At 36.0% G+C, this 16,372-nt stretch overlaps 1 protein-coding gene across 5 annotated transcripts in view; it reads left to right on the top strand.

Moving 5' to 3' along the window:
* The window catches only part of ARAP2 (ArfGAP with RhoGAP domain, ankyrin repeat and PH domain 2), a 269,972-nt gene that overhangs the window by 192,884 nt on the left and 60,716 nt on the right, over window positions 1-16,372 (top strand). For all 5 annotated transcript variants that reach the window (XM_037829549.1, XM_037829550.1, XM_037829548.1 and 2 more), the window contains 4 exons: window positions 2,270-2,433; window positions 6,671-6,883; window positions 12,682-12,787; window positions 14,901-15,048. In XM_037829549.1, coding sequence (XP_037685477.1) covers window positions 2,270-2,433; window positions 6,671-6,883; window positions 12,682-12,787; window positions 14,901-15,048 — 631 coding nt within the window. The remainder of the gene's footprint in view (window positions 1-2,269; window positions 2,434-6,670; window positions 6,884-12,681; window positions 12,788-14,900; window positions 15,049-16,372) is intronic.

Below are 16,372 nucleotides of genomic sequence, written 5' to 3'. Positions count from 1 at the left end.
TCTTACAGGAACATTTCAAGAAGAAAAACCAAAGGAAATAAAGGAAGATTTTTTTATTATTAAATAAGGACTGGTAAGTTATTAGGAATGTAAAAGATAATATAAAAAAATGAATAAAATATTAAGAAGCCCAGGACCCATGCAGCTCCTTGTCTTCTCTCTGGGTTGCATCCAAAATCACGGTCTCATAGTCTGAAAGCAAGATTAAATGATTTTCCTTTGTTGTAGATGTACTTGAAATACATTAGCAATTATTTCAATTTATGTTTCAAGTCAAATTTTTTATCTAGTGATAGGACTTTTAGAACTATTTTACATGCCCACTAAATGCCATGAGCTATGATAGTGACTAGAGATCCTGAAATATTTTACCTACTTGGCCTGCACAGTAAAACGTTCACCCAGTTAGTTACAATAGATGGTATAATGGAGGAAGAGGCTGTGCCACTGGAGGACTAAGAAGAGACGCTTTTACACACTAACTGTAAGAGGAGGATCAGGGGTGGAGTATCAGAGAGGGTCACCTGGAGTACACCTTTAGGGGAGGAGTTGGAGTAGCCAAGGGACAAGAAACATTTATTACCAAGTCTTGGAGATGATCTGGCCTGTATTTTTCCCTCCAACTTCATCTGCCATTTCCCTGTACTCAGGACATTCTGGGGGAAAAAAAATTCTCAGGACATTCTGGAGAAAAAATTTCACATGTCCTTGTTTTCAGAGTGTCTTGGTGTAGGGGAAAAGCAGATAAAGTTGGAGAAAAAAAATACCAACCAAATCATGAAGGACTTTTAATCATGAAAGCTTCAGAGCTGTAAAAGGGCATTGATCAGGAAGCAATGTCATTAGCTTTGCATTTTAGAAAGATCATCTGGCAGCAGTGAAGCATAGAGATTAGAGAGGTGGAGGCTATGAAAAATGGATTCTATTAGGAGTGACTTTAGTGACCCAGACAAGCAATGTGAAGACCTGAAATGAGACAGTGTCAGGACGAAGAGGAGACAGAGTGAAGATGTCAGAGAGCTAGACTCAACAGAACTTTATGACTAAATGCATGTGGTAGTGATTGAGGGAGAGAAACAAATCTGCAATTAATTAATCCTACATTTCTGATGGGATAAGTGGAAAATAGTGGTGCTAGTAGCAGTTTGGTATTGGCAGGGAGAATGATTTGAGATGCCTGGTGTTCATTAGGGTAAAAGTGCCCAAAAATAAATATTTTTAAAATTATTTAGCTATCAGTATTACATTTATTGAGTGGTAAAGTAGGTACTATTATTATTCTCATTTGACATATGATAAAAGTGAGGCACAAATGAGGTTAATAATTTGACCAAAAAAAACAAAGGGAAATTTGGGTCTGGAAAATCTGGCTCTCTTAACTGCTCTACACTCTTGCCTGTCAGTCACATGGAGATCTGATATACAAGAGAAAGTTATAGCCTGGATATAGGGGTTTGGAAGCTACCAACTTACAGGGGAGTTGAAACTACTGGCCTGAATGAATACCCCTGAAAGTACTTGGAGTACATGAGTGCACTGAGGTTACAACCCTGTAGGTCAGAAAGAGAAAGTGAGCTTGGGAAAGAGACTGTCCAGAAAGATAGGAGGAAAAGCAAGAAGGAATTGTACTATAAAAGCCATGTTTGATGGTAATTTTTGTTTGTTTTTGCTCCCCCCTCCCTTTTTTTTATTTCTTTATTAGGGAAGTTGTAGGTTTACAGAACAATCATGCATAAAATACAGAATTCCTATATACCACTTCACCACCAACATCCTGCATTGGTGTGCAAAATTTGTTACCATTGATGATAGTCCATTTTTATAATTGTACTATTAATTAAAGTCCATGGTTTAATTTAGGATTCACTGTTTGTATAGTGTAGTTCCATGGATTTTCGATGGAATTTTTTTTTTCTCCTTTTAAGAAATAGACTCCTCAACAGTTCTAAAATCTGGAAAATACAAACAGAAATATCCATTAGAAGTCACCAGTGAAGCTTGTCAGGACAGTTTCAGTTCAGTTATTCAGAAACAAAATAAAAGACATTGGGGAATGAAAGGAGGTGAGTCGGCAATTCAGAAACCTTCCTGTACTCTGTGGAGAAATGTGACTTCACAGGCAAAAAAGCCATTGAGGAGACTGGAAGGTAAAGGAAAGGGGGATGAGTGAGACTGGGTCACATTTAGGTGGGTTTAAGGAAAATCTGTCTTGCAGAATTTTTCTTAAAAAAGCAAAATTATAATTTGAACTGCTTTTTAAACTTTACAGAACATTGTATATCCATGGGCATACCAAGTTGGATTTCACAGTCTGGCATAGTGCAATTGAAAAAGCAGCAGGTACAGATGGTAATGCATTACAAGATCAGCAGCTCAGCAAAAACGACGTTCCCATTATCGTGAACAGCTGTATAGCATTTGTTACACAGTATGGTAAGTATCGCAAAGTTTTTATTCAACCCCCAGAACTCATAGTATCATTCTTACAGTTTTGAAGTGGTACCTTCATTGAACTAAATTAAAGCCCTTTGTATTTGTAAGTACAGGAGTGAAAAATAAAAATACAGTCACTGTTTAGCTGACTGCTATTCCTTCCCCGATAAAATTCATTCAAACTATTTAGGGTACTTTATCATTTCCTTCTTCTTTTCCGTGCATAAAATTAAGTAACATATTGAAAGGATCTATATTATAAAACATATGTTAAAAATAGTAGATTACAGACTATATTTTTCAAAGCCTGGAATAAATACTAGGGTAACACAGCATGCCTTAGCATGGTTTTAAAAGTATAGACTATGTAACAATTGCTTATTTTGTGAGCATGCATGCAAGATGTGTGTGTGTGTGCACGTGTGTGTCTCATTCAACATGCTATTGGTCACATATTTATATTAAGAAATGTGATGTGGTCCTATAATAATTTTTGCTTACTTGCAACAGGTACTTTTGTGATAGTTTGCAGGTATAAAACAACTTGTACTATACCTACATGGTCCAGCTTCATTTGTATTTAATATGCTATGGTAGTGTTTAGGTATGCCAAAATGTAAACTTTATTCCTCATGTTTATTTTCATATTATTACGATTCCTTCAGATTCCTTTTCTATGTTGTACATTTCCTTAATAGTCTAAGAGGTAGAAATTTCTTAACTATATTTTTGATTTTAAAATGTTTTTGACCTTTTTATCTGTATGTAAATGCCATCTATTTAGTTACAATTGTGGAAAACAGTAACATGAGCTGCTATTTTGGAAGGTGTCTTCACTTGTTTCACTCCCCAAATATCAGAGGCATCTTATGTGTTTTTAATTTGAAATGAAGTTGTAATCAGTGAATGCTGCAGTAAAACATTGTGGTATGAGTTAATTAGTTATTTATTGAGTATCCCTTGTGTGCCAGCCTCAGTTCTAGGAACTAGAAAAACAGCAGTGTGGGGTAGAAAGTTAAAGGCAGAACCATGGATCTTGTGTTCTAGTATAGGAAACTGACAGTAACTGATGAATAACAAGCAGGCAGAAAATAACAAATGCTATGAAGAAAATAACCTTAGGAAATTAAATTTACAATATGTGTATTCTAATCTTTTTTTTTTTTCTTCTAGGTGGAGTGCCATTTTAAGTATAAATACTTAATCATTTACTTATTTTATATGTAATCTGAGTACAATGATCATTTTTTTCCAGATTCATCATGTTTATGTTTATATCTACTGTAAATATGTATGTAATCACATATGTGAACCTTACTAAATGAAGTTCCTTCCTATGATTGTATATTTATATTTTTCTTATCACCTGTTAATCATCTGTTTATTTGAAAATGGGGGGAGAGAAGGCTATTGTCTTCATTTATTATGGCCATTCAGTCTTAGTACTTGCATTTCACAGATATAAGTGATTTGCACACATATCATGTTTTTTAACAAGAGCAGAACCTTGTTGAAAATTTTTGCATTATGTTAATTTCATAGTGGCATTGGGTTTTTCTTAAGCTAAGAAATGATTCAAATAACTTGATTAGCTCTACTGTAACCAATTTAATGTTCCTCTAGAGAAGTCAGAACTTTTCTTGTGGTGTTTATTTGAATTTAAAATCATTAAGCATTAGATTATTTTCAACAAAATTTCATACATTATAACTTCTTTATTACTCCAGCACAATGTGCATTAACTTACATGTTAAAGTAATAAAGCCAATGAAAGACTGTTTATGTTTTGTATTTATGAGCAGAACATGGGGGAAGGCCCAGTGTTAACCAACATGTATAGAAGGGAAGATTTGATAGGAACTTAGAAAATGCCCAGTGATTGTAGGATGTAGCTACTTGACTCAGGGCATTTATGGGAGCAGTTATTTTGAATTTCCTGACCTTTGATTTAAAAATGGAAAAGCTAATTTTCTGTGCTTATGCTGTTAAGGTATGGAAATATTCAAAGTACTGAGTTCACAATATAACTTTTAGATTTTTAATTTTTTTATGAATTTCAGTCGTTCGTTCTGGGGGAAATTAATTTACGTAAAATACAAATTACATTCAAGGTTACATTCAGTTAAGTAAACTTATTTGAGTACTAGCTATTAGTCTTTTACTCAGCTTAGAGCATAACCCCTTAAAAACTTAGTCACAATTGCTTTTTTAGATTTTTTTTCTTCAGCGGTCATGTATTGAATACTTCCTGAATTCTTGTAGACGCTGTATAGGTGACAGATTTATACAAAGAATAAGACATAATGCTTGCATTCTAGTTTACAGATTTGTGGATGAAAGACATACAAGTGAGCACACAGTTAAATTTCAGTGTACAAAATTCTATGGTATAGACTTTCAGGGGTTGCTACAGTGTAGGGATGAATTTTACCCAGACTAGAGGTTATCACGGATGGCTGCATGGGTGAGTTATGGTACCTACCCTGTACCTTAAGAAAATGCATGTGCTAGTTAGGAGAAGGAGGGGAAAGGATTCCAGGGGAAGAAAACAGGATCTGTTGAGATACAGAGTCACAAGAGAAGATTGTCTGTTCAGGGAACTTTGTGTAGTCATGTGTAGCCAGAGGTCAGTTTGTGAAGAGGAGGTGAATAGAGGGGGCAGGAGGGTTAGGCCGGTTCATGTAGGGTCTTATATATCATAATAAAATCCTGAAACTTTGCCCTATAGGCAGAAGTGGTGGGTGCTATTTAGATTTGTAAGCATGGAAGTAACACCAGCAGACCTGTATCTTAGATCTCACTGTCATCATCGTGGAGACAGATGGGAGGGCTGCATGAGAATGGAAGCAGGGAATGAAGTGAGGAAATGAGTGTACAAATAATACCATATGTGATGGAAAGAAGGGAGAAGTTGTGATGAAGCATCTACATGACACAGTAATTTTTTTTTTAATGCAGTGAGTGAGAAAAAAAGGCTCTTATAAAGTGCTGGGTAGAAGGCAATGCCATATGTAGAGACACAGGAACAAGATGAAGAGCATGTTGGGTCTGGGGAGTGAGGTATTGGAGGAGACAGGAAAATTATTTCTTCTTTGCTTATTTTATCTTCTATATGTATATGTACTTATATGCATGATATATATATATATATATACATATATATATATATATATGTGTATATATATAGTGTGTGTATGTGTGTATGTGAGTGGTTTGTATGAAATCTTAGAAATTCAAACCTGATGATAAATATCCATGTAGGTAGTCCAAGCAATAAGGTTGGATAGGGTCACCTAGAGAATTTTGTGAGGGACTAAAGAAAAGAGGATTTGGGATGGGTTCCTGGACTGGGAGAGTAGCCACAGATGAAGAAAGAAAAAGAGATGTGAGATCGTCATGTAATGAAAGTCATGGGATTAACAAAAGATTAACAGGAATTCATTCGGAGTGTCAAATCCATGCATGGAGTTCTCATGATATAAAAACTGAAAAGCATCTAGAAAACAGGGTGGCATTGATGTTCTTGATAAAGGGCCCCAAAGGAGTATGGATTGGGTCCCAAAGGAGTGTTTAAAGGAAATGACAGAGATGTGAGACCATAGAGATAATAATACTCAGCTCATTTTTTAAAGTAAGGAGGCAAGAGAACTTGGAAGACAGGGCAAGAGAGGAATTTTGTATTTGTGTCATCATCATTGTCATTATCACCATCATCATCATCATCACTCCTACTATCCCTGTAACTGACTACTACAACTCTTATTTTATATGGGCAGTTGATGAATCAATAACTTTGAAATAATTAAGAATAATAACTTTATTTGGAAGAAAGCAAATGACGACAGAAATTAATACACAGATATGAGAGCAGGAGTTTGAGGAAATTTATACCAGAGAGTCTTACTTTTTGTCAGTGAACCTGGATATAAGGAAGGTATTTGAGGTAAAAGGACATTTGAAGAAGATACTATGGAAAACTGAAGAAAGGCTGATCAGGGGCTTGCTAAAAGTTGAGGATGGAATAGTTTGTTCATCAGGCTTACATTTTAATTAACAAAACCAAAACATAAGATAAAAGTCTTTTCCCCTTCATACATGTTTATAATAATTCTTCAAATAATGATTTCTTTATCTTATTCATCATTCCAACACAAAGATGTGTTCTATTTTTAAAATATCAAAGTGGATTTTGATTTTAGACTAATTTTTTTCATATAACCTTTATTTGAAAACAAAGGTTTAGGATGCAAGTATATCTACCAGAAGAATGGTGATCCTGCGCACATAAGGGAACTTCTGGAGAGTTTCAAGAAGGATGCAAGAAGCTTTAAACTGAGGGCTGGAAAGCATCAGCTTGAGGATGTGACAGGCGTGTTGAAAAGTTTTCTCTCTGACACTGATGATGCACTTCTTACTAAGGAGCTCTATCCATATTGGATCTCTGCTTTAGGTAATAAATATTATATAAAACCTAATAAATGATTGCCTTATATTTTAATATTTAGATATTTTAAGTTTTCTTTGATAATCTGAAACTTTATTTGAAAGGAACAAAGTATAAAATGGCTTAGAAGACAACTTGTGCAAATGTCAGCTGTTGTTTATATCTACCTCAAAAGAAATTTGTAAGAATTACTAAAGTGTTTTATATACTTAGTTTTTAATAAATTTATTAGTGCTTACTTTGCTTTAAATTTGGAAGTGTCATATTGAAATCCATGTATGCTATTAATTCCTCATTAAGAATAAAATGAAGGGTTTAATACATGATTAGTTTTGCAAGACGCAATTTATTTCAGTTTTTTGACCCAGTTTTTCACCATCATTTATTCTATGTTACGTTAGTGTAAATAACATTTTTAAATTCTTTCTTACTTTATTTTCCCTAGATTTCATCTAATGAAATACAGAAGCTTTTCTATACTATAATATAATAAATGACCTAGAAAAATAGTTTATTAAATCACTTATTGGGTCAGATTAATTTCAGTAAAACCCATTTTTACATCCATTAATTCAAACATTGAATTGGATGTTTTCATTTTATTGAAACATTACAACAATAAAGATTTTTTAATGTGAACATTGCCTTTAACCTCATCTTTATTTTAAAGCTATTTTCATTTTTACATGTTATTTTATACTCCTCATCCCCTTATATATGCAATTTATTTTTACTTAATAAATTACAGACATTCCCATATTTCTACAAAGTTTTCAAAATGACCCTTTGCAATCTTCATTTTTTCAGGTTTTAAAATTTATCATTGAACTATACCAAAATTTAATAATCTAATCTATTTTTCTCTTGTATATAACTTGTTTGAAGATTTTTTGGAGAATGTCCTTTGAATTTGATTATAGGATATTCATCTGTTAAAAATTAGGTTTTTTTCATTAAAAGTATTTGTTTAAGGGATTACTTTTGAAATAGTGTCACAAAACATCCACGGTTTGAAAAATTATCTCAAAAATGCCTCTTATTATTGCCAGCAAATAGATAGTAGCATTGTAATTAAAATAAAGCTTTTCATGATTTATCTACCTAATTAGAAGTTTTATGTTGGCTTCCTAATATCTTTCAAGTCAATAGAATTCACTCTGATCAGCCCACACAAAAGTTGTCACTAGAAGAGTTGATTGTATTCTTTTCTGGGATTTACATGGAAAGAGATATATATGTCTCTATTTGCCCAGTTACCTTGCACCCTCACTTTTGTTTTAAGATTTAATTATAATTTGTAACTGAGGTTATTTATAGTATCTCCATTTAGAAATATTTACTATTTGTCTTTATTGTGAAACCAGTTATCAAAATATATGACAAAAATTCTCAAATTCAGTGGCAAAGAAGTTTCCACTGTTGTCAGTCTACCAGGAAGAGGTAGTTGGCAAGTGGCAGGAGTGCTGTCAGAGAGGAATGTGTTCATGTTTCACCTGGATGTGATTCTCTGAGAATTCACTTGGAGAATGCTTTGAATACTGAGTCAGATAACTTTCAAGTCCTTTGCTTTAGAGACAGTATAGCTTTCCCAACCCCATTCGGATCTGGGGCACATCAAAGAATAGACTGAAAATCTCCAGGTAACTTCATAGGAGAGCTGCGGACCTGAGGCCTAGACTGCCTTGCAACTATTTCAGCGATATATGACCTGTTCTTCTAAGAACACTCATAAATTGTCTGAATTTGGTGGCTATTTGAATTACTCATTCTATTTTCTACACAACCTGAAATCTTTCCTGAGCTTTACTTTCAATTTGTTTGAAAATATCCTGTACTAGCTGAATTCATAGGAACTTTTGGTTGTAAGTGTGGTTTTACTTAAGTGTTATTGAGTAAATACAATTTCCCCTACAGTTAGGAACTGGATAACATGAAGATAAATGCTTGGATTATATTAGGGCTTGTTCTAGTTTGCTAATGCTAATGCTGCAGAATGCAAAACACCAGAGATGGATAGGCTTTTATAAAACGGGGGCTTATTTCGCTACTCAGTTACAGTCTTAAGGCCACAAAGCATCCAAGGTAGCACACCAGCAATCGGGTACCTTCACCGGAGGATGGCCATTGGCGTCTGGAAAACCTCTGCTAGCTAGGAAGGCAGCTGGCATCCGCTCCAAAGCTCTGGCCTCAAAACAGCTTTCTCCCAGGACGTTCCTCTCCAGCAAGCTTGCTCCTCCTCAAAACATCACTCACAGCTGCACTCCGTTCCCTCTCTGAGTCAGCTCATTTATATGGCTCCACTGATCAAGTCCCACCCTGAATGGGCGGGGCCATGCCTCCATGGGAACATCTCATCAAAATCATCACCCACAGCTGGGTGGGGCACATTGCAAGCAAATCTAACCAGCACCCAAACGCCTGCCACACAAGACCAAAAAGATAATGGCATTTGGGGGACACAATACACTCAAACCGGCACATTCCACCCCCTGGACCCCAAAATGACATTATCTTTCCAAATACAAAATACATTCATTCCATCACAACATCACAAAAACTTAAATCATTTCAGTAACAAAAGTTAAGTACAAAATCCCATCAAAATCAGTTATAGGCATGGCCAGTCCTAAGGCATAATTTTTCTTTAGCTGTGGCTCTGTGGACTTAGAACAAGTTATGTGCTCCCAATATACAAAGGAGAGACATTCACAGGATAAACATTTCCATTGCCATAAGGAGAAACAGTAAGGAAAACAGGGTTAACAGGACCAAAACAGTTCCTAAAACCCGCAGGACAAACTCCATTAGATTTCAAAGTCTGAGAGTCATTAACAGAACAACGTTGCATCCTTGGGGCTTGAGAGAGCGGGAGTCTAACCCTTCCTAAGCGCCTTTCTGGCATCTGTTTCCTCTCCAAATGCTTGGGTGAGTGCTCCAACATATCCACACATTGGGGAGACCACCTTCTTGGCCCCACCCTCCTCAAACATTGGGGCAGCTCCCGGATTCCTTTCCATCTCTGGGGCACACGCTCAACCCCTTCAGAACAGTGTGGTGGTAGCCAGGCTCTCCCCAATTCCCTGGAAATGTGCTCCACCCCCTTTGGGACCTGAGGTGGCAAAACCCTTCCAGAGCATCGAGGTGGAAAGCCCGCCCTCGACCTCCAGGGCAAACTCACCCTTTCCCTGCGTGTGGGCTGCTCCGCTCTCCCAGCCCGAGACCTCTTGACTCCAGACCTCAACCTCCATGGCTCTGTCTTTCAAGAAATTTTTCCTTCAATTTTTTCCTTGTCTGTCTCCTCCAGTCCCAACCGTCAATGGCTCTGTCTATAAAGATCTCGCAGAAATTCTGTTGACTTTGCATGAAGCACACAGGGGTCAAAGCCATTAGACAATAGGACTTTCCACAAATCCTTTCTGGATAATTCGATCTCCATTCTTGGCTTGTACTGAAATGGTGGCTGGGTTCCATGTTTGGTTACATCCTCACGTTGGGCTGTAGCTTCTGGGATTCCACCCCCTGGAAGCTCGTAATTTTCCAAGTGATCAGCTTCTGGTCTCTTTGAACCCAAGAGTTCAGTTCTAAGTTTATCTCTTTCTGCTCACATTTTACTATAAGCTGCAAGGAGAAGCCAGAATACATCCTCCACACGTAGTCTGGAGATCTCCTCAGCTAAGTTTTCCAGGTTGTTGCTTCCAGATTCTTCCTTCCATCTGACAGCAAGACTCAATTTTGCCAAATGCTCTGCCACTTTAAAACAAGGATCACCTTTCTTCCAGTTTACAACAACATATTCATCATTTCTGTTCAAGGCCTCATCGGAAGTATCTTTAGAGTCCATATTTCCACAAACAGTCTCTTTAAAGCAGTTTTGGCCTTTTCTATCAAGCTCCTCACAATTCTTCCAGAAACTCCCCATTATCCATTTAAAAAGCCTTTCCAACATCTTTGGTATTTGCAAACTCAGCAGCAAATCACCCCACTTCTCTGGTACCAAAATCTGTTCTAGTTTGCTAATGCTAATGCTGCAGAATGCAAAACACCAGAGATGGATAGGCTTTTATAAAATGGGGGTTTATTTCGCTACACAGTTACAGTCTTAAGGCCACAAAGCGTCCAAGGTAGCACACCAGCAGTCAGGTACCTTCACCGGAGGACGGCCATTGGCGTCTGGAAAACCTCTGCTAGCTAGGAAGGCAGCCGGTGTCCGCTCCATAGCTCTGGCCTCAAAACGGCTTTCTCCCAGGACGTTCCTCTCCAGCAAGCTTGCTCCTCCTCAAAATATCACTCACAGCTGGACTCCATTCCCTCTCTCTGAGTCAGCTCATTTATATGGCTCCACTGATCAAGGCCCACCCTGAATGAGCGGGGCCACGCCTCCATGGGAACATCTCATCAAAATCATCACCCACAGCTGGGTGGGGCACATTGTAAGCAAATCTAACCAGCACCCAAACGCCTGCCACACAAGACCAAAAAGATAATGGCATTTGGGGGACACAATACACTCAAACCGGCACAGGGCTGCTAAACTATTCTTAATTCATTTCCAGTATAGTCTGTAAATGTGATTTGGGTGTTTTTCCTTCCTTGCTTTTACAGTGTCGTCTACTATTGCAGTGAAGTCAATATGACCATGTTTACTTTTATAATCTCATATTCAGGATAAGTCAGTACAAAACAGAGATCAGTTGCAGTTTAGAATAGGAATGTACTTGAAAATTGTGTCAGAGAGTTTCTTACATCCTCACGGATCCTAATACCCTTTACAAGAGATCATGTATTTTTAAAGAATCATTAGTGTGCTGCTGGCTATCTATGAATAAAATAGCTAGAGCTAAGCAAGTAATGAAGTCTTGTTTCCAAAGGTAGTTGGGAGTTGAGAGAGAATATGCAAGTACAAGTTCCTTCATGTACAAAGTCAGCACAAGTTATGTACTTAACAAATGGTCTTTTGTTTCCCCTCATAGGTAGTGTGCTATACTAAACCACCACCAAACATATTCTAGAGTATGGAACTTTTGCAGGAGGTAAGAGAGCAGGTCCTATCTGTAGTGTCCACAAGTATTGGACCTCTTAGGGTTAGAAGAGTGAAGGGTAACTCCTTCTCACTCTCCTCTCCTTGAGCCAATTAAGTTCTATCCACTACAAAGGCAGAAGGCCAATCTTCTTTTAAGTCTGAGTCTTAGTTAGTCAGGTCTGTATATGGCTTCTTCCATTATTCTCTCATCTCTTCCAAAGAGTTGAAGATAGCCAGGCTGGTAAATGGCCTTATGAGGACATCTGAGAGGCCATGCTAACAGTTCATAGCTCTGGGATGGTTCATAGCTTTGTGAAGAGTTTTATGATTTTCTAAGGAGAGGAGTATCAGAAATGTTGTTTTCAAATACAAGTAATAAAACATTTCCATAGCCAGAGTTAAAATACTTTTAGCTTATCACTTCAATTTGCACTCAAATTTGAGTAATTAATTTAATGTTTTCATGTTAAGTGGAGTTTAACAGTCCAAAAAGTAGAAGATAAAAATGCAAAACATTCCTTCCCTCTATTTAGAAAATGCTTTATTTTAAATTGCAAAGTATAAGGACTAGCATACAGCCAAAATATTTATGTAAATAAATGCTTTTTCAAAATTGTAGACAATTACTTTAGAAGTTTGAATGTTTTTCTACTGAAACCTGATTGTTTCCCTTATTGAAATCCAATTTTAAATATTGTTTTAAAATACTAATAAAAGGGAAATTTATAATATTGATTATTAGTTACTGTGTTAAGGTAAGCCTAAAAGATTTTTTTTTTTCCAGATACTCAAGATGATAAGGAAAGAGCTAAAAAGTATGGGGCATTTATACGTACTCTTCCAGGAGTCAACCGAGCAACACTGGCGGCTATAATTGAACATCTTTATAGGTGGGTGGATTCATGAACTTTTCTAGATGTTTCTAACATGACACTCAATAAGTTATTATTTTTTAAACTTCAAGCTCTGTGGTTAACCCTCTGCATGTGTCTCTGAGTCTTTCACCATATTTTAAGAACTGTTTCAAAATGAAATTCCTGTTGAACTATCACTTAACCTTTTTATTCTGTGTAAGTCACACTTACCAGATAAATAGCACTGGAGAATTTCTTAAATTAATCATAAATAATTACATAGGGCATCCTTAAATTCATCCAGTGCATAGGCAAGAATTTTAAAACTCATGTGGGAGGGAAATTAGGGGAGGGGAATTACAGGAACTGGAATCCTAGAGCAGGAATCTGTCTGTGAGCACAGCGATTTTCCATGGTAGACTTTTCATAGCTCTGATCTCCTTGTTTTCATTTTCTATCTTACCTAACCCTTATATTTTGGTGTCAGACCATAGATTGGATGAGGAAATTTTAAAAGGTGTAAGCATTTTCTATGCCAGGGCATGAAAGCACCCTGAATTTGGAAGGATAGGTGGCATATAATGGTGGCTTGAGAAATGAGGTCTGAAGGTGAGGATATTTGACAATAACCTTTTAAGTTAAAACTAAAGGTTTATGAATTTGTTTTGCTGTCAGCAAAAATTATAAAAACTTTCATAAGACTTTAATGAAGTATAAATTTTGTTTAAGGAATATTTTGTTGTAGCTTACCACCTGGATGAAATACTCCCTTGAATAAATTTCTATAAAGCAGAAATCTAACAGTTCCATTTTTGAATCAGGAATTAAGACATCTTCCACAGTTTGTGTTCTTTTCTCTTTATCTCTCTTTTCCAACCTCCTCTTCTCAGGCATGTAAACTTTGTTATTATAAGACTGATTTTCTTATTATATCATATACATATAGCCTAGTCTGTGTATTTTAAAGTCCTATTGCTATGCCTATGAGATTTTGGAACAACTCTTAATATGGAGAAATTTAGCATGTGACATAGAATTATGGAAGTGGGATTTATTAATTACATGCTGAGGTCCAGGGAGTGCTTCCATGCTTCAAGTTGAAAGGGACAGATAAACTGAGCATGAAAGAAAGATAAGTAAGAGAAATGGCCAGAGGATCTTATTTTGGAAAATAGAACTGCTATGGGATGCGAATGTTATAGGTCAGCTGGCAGGAGATTATGAAAGGGTTTGTAGGTCATGTAAGACATTTGGATTATGTGATGGGGAATAGTTGATCAAATTTCTTTTGGGAGAGTAATTCCTGTGATGGGATTGGTTGGGAAGAAGAAAACTAGAGACAGTGACTAAATAGGTTTCAGTTTCCTTGGGCCTCTGATGAGAGGGTCTGAGAAGAGACAGAACAGACTGAATATGGAACTTTTATGAATAGCAACATCTGGGGGTAGAGAAATTATTATACCCACTTTACGCCAGAAAATAAGGAACTACAGGGACTAACGATAAGGGGCAGGTGAGCAGAGTACCAAAGGAGCATGGTGTTGCAAAAGGAAATCTCAGGAAGAACACAGATAGTTAATAATGTCAGAAGTTTGAGGTCAGGTTGGATGCAGACAGATTGATTCAGCATTTATTTCAGTCCCTGGCCTACTAATCCTTAAGAGCTAGAGGAAAGATCACTCTCATGACTTCCTCCATGACCAATATTCACTTAATTCCATTCACCAAATATTGATTACTCACCTACCCTGTGATTAAAGAAACAGTCTCTGTCTTTGAGCTGTTTAGACTCTAACAACCCCAGCAGACATGCAGATAAATATTCTATATATCTATAACCTAGTGTGATAAAAGTGGTTTGAGAGAGGTGTTCATCGTCTAAGTCCTTCTTCTCTAAGTCAGTGATCAAATTCTGCTTTGTAACTTGTGCTATTCTCTTTTTTTACAGTAGTTTTTCTTATGTTCTTAACTAGTCTATAAGCTGCTTGGAAGAAAGAATTATGGTTTTTCTATGAATCACCACTGCAGTTTTTATATCAGAGGTCTTCAATATGTGTCTGTGTTTAAAAATTATAAGTATTATGGCTTACAGTTTTATGAAATTTTTAAGTAGAATTGTGTCGTAATGAGCTGTGCTTTTCTCTAACAGGGTTCAGAAATGCTCAGAAATCAATCACATGAACGCCCATAGTTTGGCCATGGTCTTTTCATCCTGTCTGTTTCAAACTAAGGGGCAAACTAGTGAAGAAGTGAATGTAATCGAGGACCTAATTAATAATTATGTTGAAATATTTGAGGTAAATATTTTAGATCCTGACTTTGTTAAAATAGTTTGATGGTACTGTTTGCAAACAATCATATATACTTAAGGATGTTTTTATTCAGGCCTTCATGAATATTTATAAAGGATAGCTATACTTTCTTTAATTTTCTAGATGTAGCTAGCTTTTTGAGCTATAGCCATTCATTTAAATTCAAGCTACTTTTAAAACTTTCTTACCATCTGGTGTCTATTGGACTGAATGGTTCTATTTATAGGTTTTTTATATTTTTATTTTTCTCCTCAGTATGTGAATGTATTAAGTATGTCTACTTAGACTTGTGAAATTATGAATTTCAGAAATTGGGTAGATAATACCATGGTTAAATTTTGCAGTTAAAAGCAGTTTAAGGTTCTATTTAAATTGTGCCCCCTTTTGGAATAAAAGAAGAAAGTTCTGAAATATTATTTTCTGGTTTTTATTAAGACATCTCTGTTTTAATTTTTTGATGTTTCAATTTGCTGTTTTATGAAGTTAAAGTTTTCGTGTTTTATCAGAAAAATGCTATAATAGGAATGATTTCTTCATTCAGAGAAGTAAAAATAGAGGAACTTAGCACAGGATTTGAAATTGGGGGTATGGGTTAAAGATTCAGCTCCATAACTTAACTCAGATTTTTTTTTTCCCCCCATTTAAATTTCCTGAACATTCCATTAAATAGTAATATGTAAGACTAGTTGTCTTACAGGGCAATGGAGATACTGGATGAAACCAAATAGATTAATGTAATAGGTTACCATTTGTAGATTTCTCACATTCCGAGCTTAACTTATCACAAGCTTTCTCAGCAAAGGGAACGGTACTATTTTAATAAAGTAAAATAACACAATTTGTATATTTTAATTTGCATGTGAATGCTTTCTGCTCTTTGATCTCCTTTTTATTTCTTTCTATATTTGTCCACTGTTTTCTATTCATAGCAACTAATTTGCAAAAATTGTGATTCCTTGCAATGAAAGAATTAGAAAAATTAACTTGTGGCTTTACATGCTCTTTCTTTATTTCCTGTCTTATTATATTGCTCCATTAGTAGAAAACCAATGGTTGTTTTAATTAATGAATATTTCAGTTTAAGAAATGTGTCTCATCTCTCAACTACAAAACTTTAAGATACTAGTCATCATCTCCTTTGCTGATTAAATTTCCTTGGCAGTAGGGCTTCCATTGATAGAATGTGCAGCCTGAAATAGTATCATCATCAGATGTTATGAACTTTGTTAGACTGTATTGTGTTGCTTTATATCTGGCCCTAGATATATGGCACCATGCTGATTAAGATGGCTATTCTCATTTATATTTA

This window comes from Choloepus didactylus, chromosome 3 (genome assembly GCF_015220235.1).
Source record: "Choloepus didactylus isolate mChoDid1 chromosome 3, mChoDid1.pri, whole genome shotgun sequence".
Taxonomy (NCBI): Eukaryota; Metazoa; Chordata; class Mammalia; order Pilosa; family Megalonychidae; genus Choloepus; species Choloepus didactylus.
This window is presented reverse-complemented; position numbering and strand designations above follow the sequence as displayed.